Below are 22,037 nucleotides of genomic sequence, written 5' to 3'. Positions count from 1 at the left end.
TGTACTTCATTGGGGACATGTTGAAAATGTGTGCCCCGACCGGGACTCGAACCCGGGATCTCCTGCTTACATGGCAGACGCTCTATCCATCTGAGCCACCACGGGCACAGAGGATAGTGTGTCTGCAGGGACTTATCCCTTGCATGCTCCCCGTGCTCCTCTGTGCCCGTGTTGGCTCAGATGGATAGAGGTTCTGCCATGTAAGCAGGAGATCCCGGGTTCGAGTCCCGGCCGGGGCACACATTTTCAACATGTCCCCAATGAAGTGCATCAACGCCTGTTTGCAGCTAGGGTGTCCATTTAATTATCATTTCATTTCTAGCAAAGCTGCATGGTCATCCACGGTAACTGTTCTTTTGTGAACAGATACTACCGTCATATATAGTTCAAATATGGCTTCCCGGCCATTGACCTTCTTGTGCGAACGCACACGCTATGCCCGAACTCGTACAGGACTTGGTAGATTAATCTGCCAAGAGTAATGAGTATGATGGGCAAACATCTATTAGGCGCACTACGAATGTAGTGGTGTGGACATGTTGGGAATTTGGATCTCACGGGGAGCGTGCAAGGGATAAGTCCCTGCAGACACACTATCCTCTGTGCCCGCGGTGGCTCAGATGGATAGAGCATCTGCCATGTAAGCATGAGGACCCAGGTTCGAGTCCTGGTCGGGGCACACATCTTCAACATGTCCCCAATGAAGTACATCAACGCCTGTTTGCAGCTAGGGTGTCCATTTAATTATCATTTCATTTCTAGCAAAGCTGCATGGTCATCCACGGTAACTGTTCTTTCGGGAACAGATACTACCGTCATATATAGCAGCAATTTTAGGCTCCTGTTCAGCTGTCTTCATATTGTTACTACATATCCTACAAAACCATAGAAGGGCCTCGTTTACTTCTCCAATTTCCACACAACTACAGTCAACTTATAGAGGGGGGGAGAAAAAAAAAACTATAGCACCCATCCCACCAAACCTTGGATCTAACAGTTCAGTGCCAAGACAGCACTTCTCACTTGTGATAAAAATAATACATTGTGATGCAGAAAAACAGGAACATTTGTAGTTGATGTTGGCAGCTGTGTAAATGTTCAATAAGTAGGGGAAAACACCAGACTGTTTAGTAGTAACAGACTCTTAAATACTATGGATCGTGTGGGTCATTGTGAAAGTATTTTACCAGCGTGGTGGCACTGTGACAGCTTCACAATGAATGTGATCTCACTTAGCATTAAAGTTCTTTCTTCACAAAAAACTTATTGGGCATGTATTGGCTGTATGTACACTAGAAAACATTGACGCTGTGCATGCTGCAGTGCTAAGGAGTCCTCATCATCTGGTGGAAAAATTACCTTGTCATTGGAGCTCGTACATTGATGTGTCCCAAGAATACTCCATAGCCTTCAATTTCATACTTAAAAGTTCAGGTTATTCAAGAACTGAAATGAATGATTCTGTATTGCTAGCGCAGTTTTGTGAAAAACTGTTAGCTAAAACCAGTCAGGATACTAACATTACTGAAACTTTTTCAGTGTCAGACAGAACCCATTTTCACCTAAGTTGGTACATGAGTTGCATAACATGTATTATTGGTCACAAACAAATCATTTTGCACTTCACCGGCATCTATAATGTAGAGCTAATGTTACTGTACAGTGTGCAGTGTTGTGTCGTGGAATGATTGGCCCTTACTTCTTCAAGGAAGAAGGAAACACTGCTTTCAATGTGTTGTCTCAGTTTTATGTCAACATGACAGACATCTTTGGCTTCAAGACTCCATTCTCTTCCAGATCTTGACATTCAGCACACATGGTTTCAACAGGATGAAGCCACCTCAACACAGTGCCCGACATTCCATGGATGTAGTGGAATGTTTCTTTAGAGATTACATAGTTTCAATGAATGCCAACTTTGCTTGTCTGCTCTGACATCCAGACTTCAGTTCATGACTACTTTTTGTGGTAACATCTGAAGTGTGTTGTTTACCAAACTAGACAGACTAATTTTATCCAGCTCAAGACTCAGAAAGAAGAAACATCCTCAATATCCCAGAGAACATATTGCACTACATTGTGCTAAATCTTCAGAGTCAACTTACCAGAATGGTCAACACTTGAATGACGTAATTTTTAAAAAGTAATGCCTAATGAGATTTTCAACTCTTCTAGAACACGCATTTAAACATGAAATAAGTTTCATTCATTTTTATAATATTCCAGATTTTCATGTTTCTTTGTGCCACCCTGTACTTTAATAAGAAAAAGTCAGTTAAATGACCGATAAACAAGAAAACGTGTTTATGAAAGTTAAGATAACTACTAATGCAACATTTCTGAATTGAACAACTTAAAATTTACGATACTTTCCGGTAATTTGAACTATTTCTGGAACAAAAACGGAACAGTACAATGAGATTCTGTAAGTTCCCTATGCCAATACATAAAAAATATGACAACTTGAACTTACATCTTTTCATGTTTTCATTAACAGTGTGTACAGAAAATTAAAACCTTTAATAGTAAGTTTAAAAACACACTTATGTAAGTATTTAATGAGTAATCTGTGCTAAAATAACTATTATTTCATGCTCAATAACTTTCATGAGAGCTCGGAGACTCGTGCATCTCTTCTAGCTCAGGTCTGCTGCCAACAGCATTCAGGTACTGTCAGCTAATAATTTTTCAGTGATCTCCATTAGTACTGACGTCCAAGGTGTAATGACATTGAGAGTAGGGATGGTACACAGAAACAGTGTTTGGAAGCAATTTAAAGTTTGTGATATGGAATATATATCAAAGTACATGTTTGCTAAATTCAAAAGTTTCTTACAGTTACGATATTGTTTGGAAGAACATCTTTATGTTGTGCTCTAAATCATTTGTAGAATTGCGTCATTTGTAAAAGGGAAATGTTTCACTGCTTACTTATGTATTTGTGTTGTAAGGTAATGTATATATGCCTCAGGTCAAATGGCATCTCATTGAATTTGATGAGAAGTGTGTTGGTGTTGGTTGAGATTGGTGTGGTGACCCTCGTGATGATGAGATTAGTTCAAATATGTTAAATGACAACTAATGAGCAGTTTGAAATCGAGCTGTAGTCATTTCAGCTGTATGGGTGTCAGGATTAACATAATATTGCATCTGTCATTTCTTCTGTTGCCACACAGTTTTTGCAAAATAATTTTGAGCTTTGCGTCTGCTTCATTGTATTTTTCTGCCTCTGTTAGTGTTTATGTTTACAGTGGATAGTTATGCTTCCACAAAAAAGAAAGAAAGAGCAGAAAGACAGAACTTCTTGCAATTTGAATGGAGACAGCAAACATGTTAAAACAGTTTTGTAAAAAAAAAATATTTGTAATTGAGTAACAACCATCTTGACACTGAAGTTTGGTTACTCTTGCATTTTTACAGAAGGAAGATATCGAGAACGCCTTGCGTGCAAGCAACATGATTCTTGAGGATGCTCATGAGCTACTGTCCACTGCTAGTCGTGTGGGTGTAGAGAGCTGGCGTCGTCATGATGATCATTCGCCATTTGATCTCACAAGTGGACACCCAAATGTTGGAGCATGTGCTGCTGGTGTAGGTGTTGGTGTTGGAATGGGTGCCTTTCCTGGTCAGAGATTCAACCCTGTTGCTGCTCAACAGATGCCCTTTGCGCCACCGGTTAGTCTAATTGGTGAAAGTTTATATTAAGCTGCAAATCTAAATATTCAATCTTTGTTTATAGCAAACTACATTGATTGTGACAGTAAGATATATTTTCATATATGTTGAGTGATTACTGTAATATTTTTTGCATAATTAGCAGAGTAGCTGGATCAACTGGAGCAGTGTGAAAGATAAGTAAACTGAAGAGTAAGGGGTTGTTAAAAAATTGGTTATAATCAAGAAATTTGGAATACTTTTTGAGTAATGTTCTGTGGTAATAGAAATACGAGATACATTCAAAAAAAAATCTCAGTGGATGTTTGCTTGATTTTGGGTCCATTATTCCTTCTTCTCATGATTTACCATCTCATAGTTTTCAGTATTTGCTATATACATCTATTATGTTTCTAAGTGAAAGTATATAGATTCAGATTTCGATCTGGCACACACTTGTAAATTGTCACACATTTTTAATTCATATTCAGTTTGTTTCGTTAATATTATGTTTGTGGTAGATTAAGTCTTCACACATTGTGTTGTGATAAATATTAAAACAATGATTTTGTTTTGTATTTTTGCATCATTTTTGAAAAACAAATACAGATACTGCTCATTTTCACTTTAGGGCCCTGGTGGTGGTGTGAGTAATGCAGGACCAAACCTTTTGAATAATGCGGGATTAAATATAAACAGCATGAGCCCAGCTATTATGCAAAAGATGCTCAGCCAACAGCCACCCCCAACACCGCAGCAGGCTCACCCTGGTGCTGCTGCCCAGGCAGCCGTGCAGCAGCCCACAGGTGCGGGTGTTGGGGTGGGCGCATTCAGCTCACCTGCAGCTGCGGCGGCTGCTGCTGCTGCACGTGCACCCCAGGCGCAGCCAACTGCTACTCAGTTACGCATGCTTGTGCAGCAAATACAGATGGCCGTTCAAGCTGGCTACCTCAATCATCAGGTACGTATTGTTCACTAATGGAACAGTGCAAAACTTGAAAGTTTAGTTTTCAACACTATTGTAAATGGATGTTTAAAGATCTAGAACACTTAGTAATTGGTGACACAGAAAGCTCTATCTGAGGGTTCTAAATTCTCAGTTACAAGCAAGAAGAGTCGCCAAATTTAGGTGTTTGTTTAATAAAAATCATGTTAAATTAGCAGTAAAAAATAAAATGTAAAGAAGATGAACAGATTCATTTGGAATGAGAACTTCTGGCTGCTGTTCAAAAGTGCACACTGAAAAAGTCTACACTTCTTCACTTTAGTGTCTAGCTTCAGGCAAGAAGCAAGTGAGAACTTTCACTAATGTCGATAACGTAAGAAAACACGTTATTCTAGGTGCACATTTTGTGACGATGAATTTGAAGCCTTTCAACTTGCAGTGGTGGCTGAATAACATGTTCATCACTGCCACACAGACCAGATACAGAGATTAGTCTTAGAGCAGTAATTATTAAACAACCCAGTATCAATGTGTTATACAACTTTGTGTTTCTACTCTTATTCTCACTGCATGCCTAAACCCAAAATCGGTAATGCTTTGCTTTAAAGTGCTGGAACAAAAAAAAAATGAATAAATACTGTATTGCAGTGATTAAACTAAACTGTTAGCATTATGCTTGATAATGGATTCCTTTTTAATGTGTAATTGAATGCATTGGTGCATTGCTATTCCATATTTAGTCTTGTGTGTTACATGTTTGTTTCCTGCTCTTTCAGATTCTTAACCAACCATTGGCTCCACAAACTTTGATATTGTTAAATCAATTGCTGCAGCAGATAAAGGCCTTGCAGAACTTGATGCAACAACAAGCTGTTGTGCAAGTGCAACCCCATAAGAATAGTTCCAATGCCGTTCTGCAAATTTCTGTGCAAATAACGAAGACTAAACAGCAAATTACAAATTTGCAGGTACACTTTGAAAACCTTTTTTGATTAAAATTTCAATACAGAGTCTACTTTTATTGATAAAAATGTTACCACTAAAGTGTAGAGCAAATAAAGTGGCCTGTGTCATGTTCACTAAGACTGCAGTCTTTACACACTTGAATGTCCCTTTAAAGCTATCTAAAATATTTATTCCAATTTCTTTTAAAATACATTCTGTTGCTTTCAGTTTATTAATGAATACTGCAGGTAAAAAAAAAAGGAGGGACGCTATAGTAAAAAATCATGCTTCAGATATTTCATGCAGACTATTTAATTGTTTCAAACAGATGAACACTTCTTGGGAACTTTTCTGGTGGTTATATTTTTTATTACCTGAACCGTAACAGACAAACACAGCAGATCACTAGTTGTTTTCTATATACAACATGAATAATGCACTATTGAATACTTGATCGCATATTGATTCTAGAATGTAAGAAAAAGATGAAGTTCAAATTAAAAATAAATAGTTCTGTTCTTTCCAGCTCACATAAAAGCAGATTTGTTCCTGCTCATATTTTCATGTAACCCATCGAGTGTAGATATAACAGTTAACTCAGCTTGTGAAATTTTTTCAGATAAAGTGCTAAAGTGTTGACATTAACTCATTTCAGAACATAATACATCAACTGAATTATTAAACTCTTTCTGCATTGATAACTGGCTCATGTCTGGTTTCAGTATTTTTGGGTTTGAATGAGACATTTTTTGGAAGTTGCATACCATTGTTTTGTTCATTTGTGGATGGTCTATGTCGTCTTTTGTTCGTTCATTTGAATTAGTTGTTCTGAAACTGTGCATTTACTCAGAATTTATTCTTCGTGTGACATTGCTTTCATATTTGTCAAGTCCAGGCTTACATTCCTTCTTGTTTGAAATAATAGAAATAGTTGCATTTTGCAAATTTGGTAGATGTTACAGCGGTGGTGGTGGTGGTGGTGGTGGTGGGGGGGGGGGGGGGCAGCAAATGTCGGATTAAGTCTTTACTTATGCTGTGACTACTTCATATAGTAGTAGGAGGTTGTTTTTGAAAATTTTGTCACTCTTACTTGTGCATTTGTTGCCACTTGGTAAGGAATCTTTATTAGTTGTTGTTTAATTAGGATATTGTTTTCTTTGTGACTGTTCCCTTTACTATGTAGTAAGGTGAGGTTTCTAATTTAAGACGATGTGCTACTAAGTGATTATCATGTCATGTATTATGTGAGGAGATCTCATATCTTTTCATTTATATGCTCATAAATATTTTTCGTTTTTACTGCTTGTATCAGAGGGTGGTGCAAAATAGGTCTTAGAAAGTTTTTGTCTGCTAGACATAATATGGAGTGATAGATTCTTATCATATTTATGGCAACCTGAAATTTAATAGAAAATATTTTCAAAGTTATCTTCTTCTGCAGCAGTGAGTCTGCAAAATTTTGAACTGAATTCCATAATGAATTACCAAAGATCACAATTTTCGACTACACAGATCTTTCTGCAAATGGCAGTACAAAGGTACTGGAGTGTTGCAAGGTACCTCTGAAGGCTGTCCTTTAGATAGTTATAGAACAGTTATGGCATATGATTAAACCACTTCAGACACACTTTCTAATGCCTTTCACCCTGTGCATAAAATAGGGATAGGATACAGCAGTACCTACACTTACTTTTCCTTCTCTACTCATAAAAAGGAAAATCCACCAGCCTTTGGTTCCTAAAGTGTTTTGTTTATGTTAAATCATAGTTGCTTCATATCACAGAAGTCTTGTGATGTAGAACTCTGAATTTACTGTAGTGCGTGGAATTTAAAGAAACAGGCAAAATTCCCAAAGAAAATACTTCGGGTGTGCAGCAGTGATTACAGTTTTTATTGGTGACTATAATGTAGTCAGAATTGTCACATTCAGGACCTATGTTTTGTCGTAAGTCAAGGTAGTAATTGTCTGGCAGAATTAAAAAGTCTCTAAAGTTGGAGAATGTGTTATCGTAATTTATTTAACAGTGCACATCGGTATTTATGGTATGGACTAGGTGGGTTTTATGCTTATATATTTGTAGATTCATTTGAGTTATGCTTCATCGTAGATAGCTGTTAATGCTATCTTATGGTTAATAACCAATGTTATCTTCAATTTGATTTACTGATACAGGAATATCTAAGACTATCTGTTCATGCTCTGGCTTATGCAAGTAGGAGCTCATGAGTTTGCTGCTGCAGCTGCTACTGTAAAATATGTTTATGAGAAATCTTAACTCTGGTTGATGATTTATGTTTGATGACTGTTCACTTAATTATGTTCCTTTATGTTGTGCCTGTCACTAAAAGTGTTGGCACTATTGTGCAGACAACTGAATCAGATCACTTGGCAAAAGCATACCAACAAATGATATTTTGAATCTTGATTATGTGGTGTTATGCAGACACTAAGCAGAAATGGTTGCTATATACTGATCCTATACTAGATTCTTGACAGAGGGGGGCAGGGCATGCCTACAAGTTTATTTAGAAGTCTTGTCAAAATACAGTTTTTCTGAATTGGAACATCCATAATGCCAAAATCAGTTTGAAGGAGGATGGAAGCACTTTCCATATTGGAAAATTTATTAAAACACTATGTGATGGAGTGACTGATGACTTCACTGTATAGTGTCTTTTTAATCCCACTAGTGACTCAGTTTACATTAAATTAATACTTGTTCCATATATCATGAATACAAAATTTTGTAGTGATGTGGTACGTGTCAGTTTAACATAAGTTTTCTTTACACAGTATAAATTTCTCTCTCTCTTTTTTACAGTTACTACTTCATATCTAAAAATTCATGTATTGAATGGAAGGAATCGTCATTCAGAAATTCTTTTAATTTGGTATTAAATGTTTATTGCCTGTCAGTCAGACATTAAATGCTATTTGGGAAATGACCAAAATTTTTGTGGCAACGTAATTCACTCCTTTCTGTGCCAAAGTCAGATATAATCCAGACTAGTGAAGATCATCCTTTCTTCAGTGTTGTAGCTGCTACACACTTCGCTTTTAGTTTCGAATTGGGATGGTAACAAATTTCATAAGCGAATATATGTATCACGAAGGCACTGTGAATATCTGGAGTTGCATAAATAAATTTTTGCAAGGTGGTCTTTGGTTGCCTCCAGCCATTATTTTGATTACAAGCTTTTGTGCAATCATTAAGAGAAAATCTTAATGATGAATTACCCCAAAATATGTTGTCGTATGAAAGCAGTGAATGAAAATAGGCATAGTAGGCTAATTTACTGATACGTTTATCACCAAAATTTGCAATAACGCTAATAGCATAAATAGCAGAACCTAACCGTTTAAACAGATCATTACCCTCTTTTTAATCATCATCAATGCAAACACCCAGAAATTTCAAATATTCTGCCTTAGCAATAGACTTCCATTCAAAGTCTATATTTATCAATGGTGTTATGCCATTTACTGAACAGAACTGTATATGCTGTCTCTTCTCAAAATTTAATGAAAGTGCATTTGCAGAGAACCACTTAATAATGTTCTGAAAGACATTACAATTTCCTCGGCTGATCCTTGTTTGTTGGGTGTGATTACTACACTCGTACCATCAGCAAAAATAACTAGCTTTGCATCTTCATGAATATAGAGTGGCAGTCATTAATATCTATTAAGAACAATAAGGGACCCAAGATTGAACCTTGTTGGACATCATTCTTAACACCTTCCCAGTTGCAGTAGTAGTAGTAGTAGTAGTAGTAGTAGTAGTAGATATTCTGCCTTATGGCAGGTCTTGTCATGGATTAAGCCTCTTCAACTTTTGTCTGTCTATAGCTAACCTTTCATTTATGAATATTTGTCTCCTTTGATATTATCCAGTATTTTATATCTCCTTTTTCCTCTTCCCCTTTTTCCCTCCACCATTCCTTCTATTCCTTCCTTCAATAAACAGTCCCTCCTCAAACAATGTCCAATCCAGTTCCGTATGACTTTCAGCATGTTTCTTTCTTCTCCAACTCTCCTTAATATTTCTTGATTCCTTACTTGGTCTTCTCATTTCACTTTTTCCATTCTTCTCCATATCCACATCTCTTGTGCCTTCAGTTTTCCTTTTCTTCCTTCCTCAATTTCCAGGTCACCGCACCATACAGTTCAATGCTCCAGATGTTACACTTGGCAAGTCTTTTCCTCAGATCTTTGTTTAGTGGTCTGCAAAGTAATTTCTATTTCCTCTTGACTCCTCCTTTTGCCATTGCAATTCCTTTCGTAATTTCTGTTGAGCAATATATTATTAGACTTTTCAAGTAATTGAAGTTACTCACTTATTCTATTTCCTCTTCCCCTATTTTCGTACAGCATTTTCTCCCCTTTCCTCCAGTTACCATGCTTTTCATATTCTTCTTGTTAATCTTCATTCCATATTCTTCTAATTTTGTGTTTAGACCGTCTAACATTTGTTCCATCTCCCTTGCACTCTCTGCCATCACAACCATGTCATCTGCAAATCTTATACACTCCACTCTCTGACCCCCCCCCCCCCCCCCCCGTACAAACTCCTCTCCTTCCACCAAAACTTTCACTAATAATTTCCTCCAGATAGATATTGAACAGTGTTGTTGATAAACAACCACCTTGTCTTACACCTCTTCCCAGTTCATTTCTTCACTCATCACACCTCCTATTCTTACTCTTACTCTTGCTCTCTGGTTCAAATATAAATTTCTAATTAGCTGTCTATCCCTCCCGTCAACTCCATGTTTCCTTAGGATTTCCATCCGTTTGTCCCATCTGATCAAAAGCCTTCTGAAGATCAATGAACACAACATACACCTTCCTTTTCTTCTCCATGTAACTCTCCCCTATCACTCTCAGTAGCCCAGTGGCATCTCTAGTTCCCACTCCTCACCTAAAACCAAATTGTTCATCTCCTATTACGTAATTCAACTTTCCATATAGCCTTCTGTTGAATGTCCTCAGCAAGACTTGGTCTGCATGCAATATCAGGTTTACTGTTCTATGTTCCTCACACTTTTTGCTGTTCTTTTTCTTTTCTATAGTTATTAAGATACTTCCTGTAAAGTCCGTATGACACAATTCAATCAACTCCCTTTTCCCTTCTTTCTCCAATGACTTTAACAGCTCCACAGGAATCTCATCAATTCCCAACGCCTTTCCATTTCTCATCTCCTTCCTAGATGCTGCAACCTCACTAGTTAGTATTGCATTTCCTTTGTCATCATCTGCAACTTTATCTTCTTCTTCTATCCCAAGCTCTTCTTCACTTGGTCGGCTGTCTGCAGCGTACAGCCATTATGTGTATTCTTCCTATGCTTTCATTATTTCTTGGGGTTCACTCACCATTTTACCAACTGCTGCCTCTACTTCCTTCAGTCCATTGTTGTTTTTTTCCCTGAATGTTAAATCCACTGCTTCTTTGTACATCATATTTTCCTTCTTTCTCTAATTTCTCTATTTTGTCAAACTTTTCTGTTAGCCATTTCTCCTTTGCTTTTTCTGTCTCCCCTCTTAATTTATTATTTAACCTCCTGTAGTTGTCCTTCCCTTCTTCTGTGTTTACAGTTTTCAATTTCCTGTGGTCATCCATCTTGGTTATCATATCTGGTGTTACCCATTCTTTCTTTACTTTTTCCCTCTCCTTGACTCAACTGTTTCCTTAGCTGCCTTTTTAATCCCATTTTTAAAACAATCCCATCTTCCTTCTGTGCATTCCGTTTCCTGTCCTTGCATCATGATTTCACAATATGCATTCTCTAATTTTTCTCTGGCGCTCTGCTGATTTTTGCAGACTAGCGGTACTGTTAATTTCAACCTTCTGCATTCTTCCAGTATCTAGAAAGATTTCTTGATTCTCACAGTCAAAAGCCTTTGAGAGGTCACAAAATATCCCAGTGATTGATGTTGGGTTATTCATAGCATTTAATGTTCGATCAGTAAAAGCATATATAGCATTTTCTGTTGAAAAGCCTTTCTGAAAACCAAACTGACATTTTGTTAGTACTTCATTTTTACAAATATGTGATGCTACTCTTGACTACAATACTTTCCCAAGAATTTTAGGTAAACCTGTCAGAAGTGACATTGGACAGTAGTTGTTAGCATCAGACCTATCCCTTTTTATGCAGTGATTTAACAACAGCATATTTCAGTTTATCTGGAAAAATGCTGTGTTTCAGTGAGCTGTTATGGATGTGGTTGGGAACAAGCGTGTAGTACTGTGTTGGAAAAGCCATCAATTCCAAGTGAACTTTTACTTTTGAGTGAATTTATTATTTTCTTAATTTCAGTAGGAGAGGTGGGTTGAATTTCAATTTTATCAAATTGCCTTGCATTGTCTAATGAATAGCTGGATCCTATTTTCTCTACAACACATACCCCATGGCAGAAATATAGTGGGAACTGTAGATACATTTAGAATTTTAATTGACAAGATTAATATGTGTGGCTTAAGAAGGTAGTGTGTAGTGTTGAAGAGTATGGAAAAGGAATATGTGAAATATTGTGAGATGTCTGAAGTTGATTAGACACACGGAGCTCCACAGACTTTGTTATAAGAAGTAATTTACCCATAGTATTGTGTGATGCAATATATGGTTGCCTTTCCAAGTTTCTTTCCCTGTTACTAAGAGTCTGTCTTAATAATAATACAACTGCAATGTAATTCAGTCATAAATAGGATTTGAAAAGTGATTGAGTTGCTTACATGGATTTTTTATGTGAGTAAAATAACTACTTGAAAAACATTTAAATTACTAGATGTAATAAAGAGTAGGAATCTTCTTAACCTGAGTAGGAATCTTCTTAACCTGTTTGTTTTTATGTTCCCACCAGAACCAGATAGCATCACAGCAGGCAATCTATGTGAAACAGCAGCAACAACAACACCAGCAGCAGCAGCAGCAGCAACAGCAGCAGCAGCAGCACCAACAGCAGCAACAGCAGCAACAGCAGCAGCAGCATCACATTGCCGCTGTGCAAGGGGCACAGCAGTCTGAATTTTTCAAATCTACGCTGCATGATCAGATGATGCTACCTCACAAGTTTGCTGATCTCACAATTGCTACAGATCCAACTGCGCAGATGGTTAGTCATTTATTCATTCTGTGAGTGAATGATTGGAGAAAAGTCCCACCTCAAAGAGAAAATTTGTGGGGGCAGCAGTTTCCTAAACTGTATTATAAATGGTTATCAATAGCAAGCATAAAGACCACAGGCTTTGCAGTTACAGTAGTTCATAAGCTCCATTACCTGTGAAATAGTCATCTGTTCTACATCTTTTCTTCTCTTCATTGCCGAACTCTGCACTTCTAACATTGTTTCGCATAACACACCAAGCTAATAGCAGTGTGCATTACAACTGAAGGTAATTATTGTTGTTGCCAAATACTGTGAATTACAAACAGTTTAACATGACCTGAAAATTGGAAACATTAATTTCTCTGATTCATTTGTGGCTGAAGTGTTCGTGACACACCTCATAACCGATTAAATAAGTACAATTAACTTTTGGATCTCAAGGGGGGAAACCTGCTGGGCTATTTCACTTGCATGTGGAATTACATAATAATTAATTTCCTGGCATATTATTACATGAGATATGAATGCACTTCTAGATGGCCAGACATCTGAAATGTGGAGTTTGTGGGGAGTGGATAAGTGATATGAAGATATGTGGGTAAATATGTCACTGGTAAAAGACAGGAACTGTTGAGATTTACACTTATTCAGTATTCACTGAATAGACAAATCGTGAGCAAGAAGTGCATAATCACACAGTCCAAGAGTATTCTGGGTCCGAGGTGGCAGTCATTATCACAAGGCAGCCTGCGTCATATGTGGATCATATGGAGCACCAGTGAGAATTGACATTCCCAGCAGAGCAACTGCTTATATCAGCCAAGTTGGCCATGGGGTCCTATCAGTTGACATGATGATCGCCTCGGGGGCATAGCTTCTTTCTCGTTTTTGTCTTGTAATGACCACTTGCTATGTCATTGGCAGTGCAGGCGGCAAGTTTGGATCAAATTTGGACAGTTGCAATAACTCTCTCTCACTGTCTTGGTTGGTTACATAAGTAACAGTTGTGTGTTATATAAACAGCAATTGTAAAATTCCCATTTGAAGTCTGTACAATCTAGAATCTGCATGCCAATCGGGCAGAATTACTGTGAGCATTGAGAGAGTCACCCTACCGACACATCAGGTTGAAGGTACCCATTTGGTAAAACACTGTGTTCTGCTGCATGAAGAAGTTGTTATAACCTTTAATCACTAATGAAGTGCATGGAGATACAAAAGTAGAAACACTCGCGGGTTACATGTTACTAACTCCGTATCTGTCACTCGACTCCGGGCCGTGACATGCGGCCGGCGCCGTTCATAACCAGGTGGCGCTCCCGCGCTCGGCCGAGCTGCGGAGCGCCTCTATCGCCGTGTTCGCGTACTAACGTAGCGGCACTTTTGAATGTCGTGGCACTGTCACAACACTTTCCCCCCCTTGAAAAAAAAAAAAACGCTCACTTGCGTGGAGACACGGACAGTGTGGAGACATCCATGGCCTCTTGGGACGTCCCGAGAAGATCCCGCGGAGAAACACGAGAGTATGGTCGAAAATGTCCAGGACGGAAGCTGGCGCGTGGAACGTGCCTCCTGGACGAGATGATGGGTGAAAACTCCGGAGCAGCATCCATAGGTGTCGTGGACCTGGGGGTGTGCTCCAGCGAGATGGGTCCCGGAGAAGGCGGCGTCGCGACTGGGGCCGGTTCCGGCGTACTCGGAAGCGGTAGCGACGGCGGCGGCAGCAACACGCCCGGAAGATCGGCAGCAGCGACAGGACTGGCTTCTCGGGCTGGTGGAGACGAAAAAAGGGGCGCTGGTACCGGTGTGGCCACCACTCGTGGGCGCATCTGGTCGTAATGGCGAACAACCATGCCGTCGTCCGTACGTATTTCACAAAGCCGGCGGCCGCGAAGAGCCTGGACCACCCCTGGAATCCATTTAGGGCGAGATCCATACCCCCGTGCCCACACGTCGGCGCCCACCGGGTATTTTCCCGCACTAGGGGACACAGTACAAGGCCTGACAGGGTGAAGCAGATGCAGTAGGGTGCGCGGTTGGCGGCCATGCAAGAGTTCAGCAGGGCTGCGATCACCCAGAGGCGTGAAGCGATAAGAACTCAGAAATTGCAACAGAGCGTCATCTGTGGAAAAATCACTAAGGAATTTTTTCATTTGGCTTTTGAAAGTGCGGACAAGGCGCTCGACCTCCCCATTCGATTGCGGATGGAAGGGCGGTGCTGTAACATGATGAATCCCATCCTCGTCGCCAAAAAGTGTTATAACCTTTAATCACTAATGAAGTGCGTGGAGATACAAAAGTAGAAACACTCGCGGGTTACATGTTACTAACTCCGTATCTGTCACTCGACTCCGGGCCGTGACATGCGGCCGGCGCCGTTCATAACCAGGTGGCGCTCCCGCGCTCGGCCGAGCTGCGGAGCGCCTCTATCGCCGTGTTCGCGTACTAACGTAGCGGCACTTTTGAATGTCGTGGCACTGTCACAACAGAAGTTCACAACAGTGGATTCTGACAGACACGTTGTCCCATAAAAATTATTCATTCTCCTACGGATGTCTGTTGGTATTTGTCCTTTGTCAGCCAAGGAAACAATAACAGCACAATAGTTCTGTTTCGAAACAATGTAATAATGTCCCATAGTTCACGTTTTCCCATTTACTGGATGCACGTTGTAAAGACATGAATGCCACACAAATCGCTTGCCTACATGTCGGTGCTTATAAACTCACCTTGGAGTTGCCCTGTGTTGCACGTACTCTGCAGCAACTAGAATATTAAGACTGTATGTTTGTACACTTGACATTCAAAGCAGTGTCTCCAACATAAATCAAGCAACTTGCGTCGCACCATAATATACAAAAATGTGGATTGCAAACAGACTTCTACCTACACCCTGGCATTCTGATTTTTTGATGATCATTGTACTAAGAGGCATATTTTAAACCCAAACCTGAATGCATGAGTGATACAAAAGTAAAATAAAATCACATTCCCCTGTTTCATAAGGTTGCATGGCTTAACTCAAGGCTGTAACTTTACCGTTGACCTCATCTTAATGCAGTTTGAAATTTTTGGCTAAAAAACTATGACCTAATTTATAGACTGATTACTGCCATTTATTACATTAATATTTTAGTACAGCCTGTTAGAAAATTAAAGAAACAACTGCACAGCCTTGTGATGGAAATTTAAGCTAAAAATGTGTTTACTATTTGTTTCATATCTATTCCTTTAAACCTACTGCTAAGTTGCTGTGACATTGTTCATATGCCAGTTTCAGTGGGACCATCAGAAATATTTGTTACATTCCCAAATAAAGAAATTTACTGTGTGTCCTGTTTGTACAGATAAATAAGACTGATTAATGAATGTGGATCCTTCCTAACATTGGCTTTCATGAGTTGGTCTCATGTTATTTTCCCCCACAAATCTAAGACTGACAACAAAAGGTAGTGAGGATGCTGTAATGTTGCAGTTGTAGTCCTTAGTTCTCATACTATTAGTTTAGGTTTTAAATTATCTATCTTTTGCTGTTGTGTAACTTTACTTTCTATTTCACAGCCATCATCTTATCAGACCAGTCAGCAGTCCCGTCTGAATCAGTGGAAACTGCCATCTCTGGAGAAAGATCAAGACGTGACCAGTAATGAATTCAGCAGAGCTCCAGGCACAACTACTAAGTCTGCACTTCCTCAGAGTCATTCTTCACCAAATATGAATCCTCTCCTCGGACCTAGTGATGGGTAATTTTTCTTTATTTGTATTCATTATATAAGTTTATATTTGTAGGTCTATAGTTGTTGTTGAGCACCAACCAAAAGGGACACTTAACAATAATTTTCTTGAGTAACCCACTCTGAAACAGGAAACAGTGTTGTGACAGATTTATAAAATTTAGTTTGCTTTGCCACAGTTTTGTTGCAAGCATTGGAAGAGTATGTAAGAAGGGTCCCTGAATTAAGAGGAGGCATGTTTCCCCTTGTCATTGTGCGAATGAATATTGCCATGACCACTTATTTTTTGACATTTCCATTTTGGCTTCAGAAATAGGTGGTGGTTGATTCGTTTAAAACTACCTTAGCTCTAAGCTTTAAGAAGCAACTGAGCTGAATAAGTTTCAAACAGGTTAGTATAACTTCTCCATGCATCTGGACTTGGTTGAATAGTACGTGATTTACTTTTACCTTAGCAGTCTGATTCCAGTATTGATTTTTGTGCATATGAGATCACTGCTATCAAGAAAGAAATTCAATATTTTTATGACATTGCACCCTGTCTGGTAATCTGTTAAAAGCAAGTGAAAATAAGGCTTGCATAAACCACAAAGTTAAAGTTTGTTAAGTGTAATGCCTGAAGGGAAACAATAGCTTTATTTTCATTGTGTAACATTCTGTAGTTTGTATAATGTTGTTGCTCAATACTCTTTGTGTTTGTTTAGAAATTTCAAGCACAGCATTTGTAATCTTTTTAACTGGTCAAAATTTGGACTGCATGGAAAGGAGATACAGCTTTTCGTAATCATAAGTTGTGTTTAAGTAAGACCTAATTTTTAGAGAAGAGTGGACCATTTGAAGCATTTGTCAACAATGGGAGGAGGGAACAGGTGGAACTGAATATTTATCTAGACTGATATTGAATTTAGCAATATTTTTCTAAAGCTGTGTAATTAAAAGAACAGTAGGACTCTCTTCTGGTTGTAGGCTGATTATTGTTCTGGTGGAAAACATATTTCCTAATTAGCACAGCACCAAGCACATGTATTATGGACATTCTTATTGATACAAATGTTTCAGCATAAATTTTGTATACTTCAGCTGTTGCAAGGAATTCATCCACTAACCTCACAGTTGTGTGCCAAGTTAACAACTTTCCACTGTTAGTCAATCTGCATTAGAGGAGCTGTAGTGAGGCTTTCAGTGTCTACTGAAGACTGCTCAGCCTAAAAACCTAAGCATTATAAGATTGTGAATCTTTCTTCATCTTTCCACCCATTTTGCCACCTGAGGACCATGTTAATTTGGATCAGCTTGTTATCTTTTTTTTATTCTTGTCTAGTATCCTTTCACCTTCATATTTTGTAACATTCTTCTCCAATTCTACAGGAGCATACGGCAAGCTGAAATTGTTATTTGAAAGCCACTATGCTCGAAATGTCATTTCCTGTATTCCCATTTTCTGCAGATGCTTTAGTACTCTGGATCCTCTATACTTTGGCTCTGCTGTTCACAAGAAACTTTATTACCTGGTGAGTCAACATTTCCTGAACCATTCTGAGGTGTTTCAGAACAACGTAAGTCCTTCATTTCCTGGCAGTGTCAGAGATCCTCTTCATCTGGTTGTACAATTCTTTGTTCACTTACAATAATTGTCTCTTGTTCTTCGAGGTCCAAACACCCACCTGAGAATATCCACTCTTGCAAAGGAGACTGGTTACAAATCTGTTGCGGGACCCATCCTAGAATACGTTTAAAGTGTTTGGTACCCATAGGAAATGGGATAATGGGGGATATTGAATTAACACAAAGAGGGGTAGCACAAATGACCACATGATTAATTGACCTGTGGGAGAGTGTCACAGAGATGAAGATGACATTTAGCCAGCAGACACTTGAAAGTAGGTGCAAGCTATCATGAGAGAGCCTACTTAAAAAGTTTCAGGTATTGTCTTCAACTGATGGCTCAAGGAATACACTACAAACCCCTAAGTATCGCTCCTGCAGCAATCGCGAGGACAAGATTAGATTAATTATAGCACTCACAGAGGCTTTTAAACAATCATTCTTTTCCTGGGAATAACTCTGCCATGCACTCCATAATGGTTTGCAAAAGTATGGATGTAAATGTAGACGTAGAGAATACTTACTTCCACAAGTTCTGGCCTCCTAAGTAACACTGTTCTTACAAGGTTAAGACTTTGTCGCATATAAGGCTTCAGGGGGGGGGGGGGGGGTTCACTGTCTGGTAATGTCTAAATTTAGCATTCAGAGAACGATTCTTCTTATTTTAGATGTTCATAATGAATTTGTATGCAAAAGCACTGTAATGTATTTTTGTTCCCATAGCTTCTTTTTCTGTCAGAACAGTTTCTACACATTCACCAAGATGTTTAAAATAATCCAGTTTCTGAATTTTCCTTCCAATGCCATCCTTCTAGGTGTTGTCTTGATATTAGTCATGTATATTCTCTCTTCTCAATAGGTATTTGTAGACGAGAAAGTCGCTGGATTTAGGGGGTTGATTACTTGCGTCATCTGCTTCATATCACAATGCCATCTGTCAATGCCAGACAGTCCATCTGTCTTCATTTTCATCTTGCATTCCAATTGTGATTAACTCACTCCTTTCACTTGGTGTCACCATTTCGTGATCACCTGATCAATTGCACAGTTAAAGAGTAAGGGGGAGACTTTGCCTGAACTAAACACCGGATGTTTAAAGTCTGTTTAATCAGTTCACTGGTTTTACTGTCTAAACTCACTTCCTCCATAATTTAGAACAATGTTTATCTATTTGCTGTGTCACAGACTTTCTTGATGTCTATGAATGTGAACACAAAATTCTTGCTTCTCTGTTTGTGATACAAAATTATCAGTTTCAGTTTGAAGGTTTATTCCATACATGATTTGTCCTTCCTAAAGCCTCCTTGGCACACCAATTAATGGATTTAGTTGTCTTTTCATTCTGTGCAGAATGTCTTTTCACAAGATCTCACAGTTCACTAGTACTAACAATATTCCTCTGTAGGGTCCATTGGCGTCCTGATTTGATTCATGTTAATTGTAACTGAATATTTTAGATGCTGCTTCAGTTTCTTGAATGAAAGTACTTGGCCAAGATCAGACAGTTTCCTTCTTTGTTACAGGGTGTATACGACCCGGGACAACCGGGAAATCCGGGAAAAACCAGGGAATTTTTTCATCCGGGAGAAAACTGGGAAAAACCCGGGAATTTTTTGGAATTCCGGGAATTTTTCATTGTTTTAGCTTTCAGTTAAATTTTTGTAATTTTGACTGCAGAATTGATTCTCTAGCAAAGAATGTTATTGTATCCTGCTACTGGAGAATGATACTGCAGCAATAACATATAAACGAGAGGGGAAAAAAATAAAACTTTAGTGGCAAAGGGAAAGTGCAATTTACAACAACAAAACACCGTGAACGCACAGGCGTCTGCAAATAGCAAAAATATGTCAAAGGCCGTAGGGCGCAGACTGTAATTCTTCGTAACAATAAACTGCTTGCTATGAGCATGACGTCACAACTGTTCACATTAGGTTTGTTTGACCAGTTGCCAGCGGTATGTTGCGCATGCGCATTTGACTCGTGTATAAGCAGTACCTTCTCCTGCTTCCCGCTACTTGAAGTTTGGCTGTTAGCTGTATCGGTAGTAGCAGCAAGCAGCCAGGTGCAAATGAGAAAATTTTTCTCACGTGCCCTAGCCGCCAGATTCGCGCTTGCACAGAGTTGTTAAGTTGTGGTGGGGAGGGGGTTAGTCTCCACGCGACCAGTGTTTACGTTAAGTGATTTCGCTGCTGCTCTTCGTGTACAGCTCCCACGTCAAGTGAAAACAAAACTGATTTCTGTGGCCGGGAGCTATCAAGTGAATTAAAATACATTCACATAATTACGGAGGGCAAAAATATATTATTAATTTCAGTTTTCTGATTTTATTTTATTGACAAGTTAGTAGCAGTCAAGCATTAATCGCCTTGCAGTTATTTTTGCAAGTTTGCTAAAGAAATTTGGCTTTATTAATCTTTCCGCTGAGGCCATCATTTTATTTGAAACGAAGTGTTTCATTCTACAGTATTGGCTAGTTCCAACTGTTCGCTGAATTTCAAGTGCACGTTATCATCTTCTGCCATGTATGGCATTATGCCATAATGAAGAACCAAAAATGAGATCGTAGAGTACTGGTACTCCAAGAAAATTTACATCCCAAAAACCACACTGAAAAGCTTAATATCACATGGGACCTACTTCATTGTGAATCTGGAAAAAGCCAATTTCCACTCCAAGCCCAATTATGCATTTTAGTATGGTTTACGATATTCCGATGCTCTTTGGTGTATCCTCTGATGCCCTGTTTCTTTTATGGTCTAATGTAAGCTCTCTTAGTGCTTTATACACACGAACATGCGGGCTTCGTACACCACTACAGTTGCAGACGCACAATAATGCCTGTTTTCTGGCGCTCTCTGGCAACTGGTAAATCAAACCTATTTCTAACAGTCTCCGGATAGTATTGCGAACGTTGGTTAGAAAAGCGTTACTTTCAAAGTAAATTTCTTTTTACCCAAGATGAATTACGTTACGTGTGAGAAAGTGGTATGGATCTCCAAATCACAGAGCGTTCAAAACTGAACAGTTTGAGAACCAGACCAGCCACTTTCAAGAACTTCGAGCCGAGACATTTATGTCATAATTTTAAATTTACTGGCACATTTATGTGATGTATCTTAAAGTATAACACACGCAAAAAAGGTCAATATTACATGTGAAAGCTTAGCTTCTGTTTTAGCGTGTTAATCTTAGAGACCAATATTATATGTGAAAGCTTAGCTTTTGTTGTAGAGATACAGCACTGTGTACATTAATGTAAACCGTTAACTTTTCCTCTTGTGTGTTCGTGCTATGTAACCAGTGATCTTGCTGTTGGCTGACTATAACAGGTGTCCTATGCTCTGAATAGCTGCTGTTGTCGGCTGGCGAGATCTCGTGGTTTGAGATATGACTCGCTGGGACATCGCAACCTTGGTTTCAACGCTCCGGAAACTAACGCGCTGTGTTTGGTGCAATTCGAATGTATACTTTCGTAATACGAAAATATGCAGCGTGTATGTTGCTGCAAATCAGAGGTCTTTCCAAAACTTCTCTCCTTTTTTTTTTATTAAAAGTCTCACCAAAACTTCTTCCCGTCTTTCCATTTTTTCCGGGAAGTTCTACGCGATTGTATAAAACGTTAACCATTCAAAGGATTGATAAGTTTTACTGTTCCGAGGGAAAATCTACGGAAAACCTACTGTCACTTAGCACAGAAAAAGTGTATTTTCGCCCGGGAAAAAGCATATTTTTTAAACGGGATATCCTGGAGAAATCCGGGAATTTTTTTTCCTTGTCCTCGTATACACCCTGTGTTACTAAAGCTGAGATTCATGGGATCATATCCAATTCAGTTAATCTCCAATGTACTGTAAAATTCTACTACATTGTTATTTCAGAATAACTCTTTTTACATGAGTTAAACATTTATTCTATTATTTTCTGTGATTCCCTGTAGTTTTGGCAATGCTTCTTTTTACTTCTTGGAAATTATTTAGAGTTTCTGAATTTTTCTGAGACCACTAATAAACCCACTCTTTCTAACATTATTCTAATTACC

At 38.8% G+C, this 22,037-nt stretch overlaps 1 protein-coding gene and 2 non-coding genes across 3 annotated transcripts in view; 2 read left to right on the top strand and 1 right to left on the bottom strand.

The window, feature by feature from the left end:
- LOC126457869 (protein Gawky) overlaps positions 1–22,037 on the top strand; it is a 288,179-nt gene that overhangs the window by 194,179 nt on the left and 71,963 nt on the right. The window contains exons 15-19 of the mRNA XM_050094525.1: positions 3,421–3,675; positions 4,286–4,615; positions 5,377–5,568; positions 12,411–12,662; positions 16,218–16,399. Of these exons, the coding sequence (XP_049950482.1) occupies positions 3,421–3,675; positions 4,286–4,615; positions 5,377–5,568; positions 12,411–12,662; positions 16,218–16,399 (1,211 nt within the window). The remainder of the gene's footprint in view (positions 1–3,420; positions 3,676–4,285; positions 4,616–5,376; positions 5,569–12,410; positions 12,663–16,217; positions 16,400–22,037) is intronic.
- Positions 32–106, bottom strand: Trnat-ugu (transfer RNA threonine (anticodon UGU)). Its single transcript has one exon. It is a non-coding gene; the product is annotated as a tRNA-Thr (tRNA).
- Trnat-ugu (transfer RNA threonine (anticodon UGU)) lies at positions 605–679 on the top strand. Its single transcript has one exon. It is a non-coding gene; the product is annotated as a tRNA-Thr (tRNA).

The sequence above is a fragment of the Schistocerca serialis genome, chromosome 2, assembly GCF_023864345.2.
Source record: "Schistocerca serialis cubense isolate TAMUIC-IGC-003099 chromosome 2, iqSchSeri2.2, whole genome shotgun sequence".
Lineage (NCBI taxonomy): Eukaryota > Metazoa > Arthropoda > Insecta > Orthoptera > Acrididae > Schistocerca > Schistocerca serialis.
Note: the sequence above shows the minus strand (reverse complement) of the source record. Positions and strands in the feature narration are given on the sequence as shown.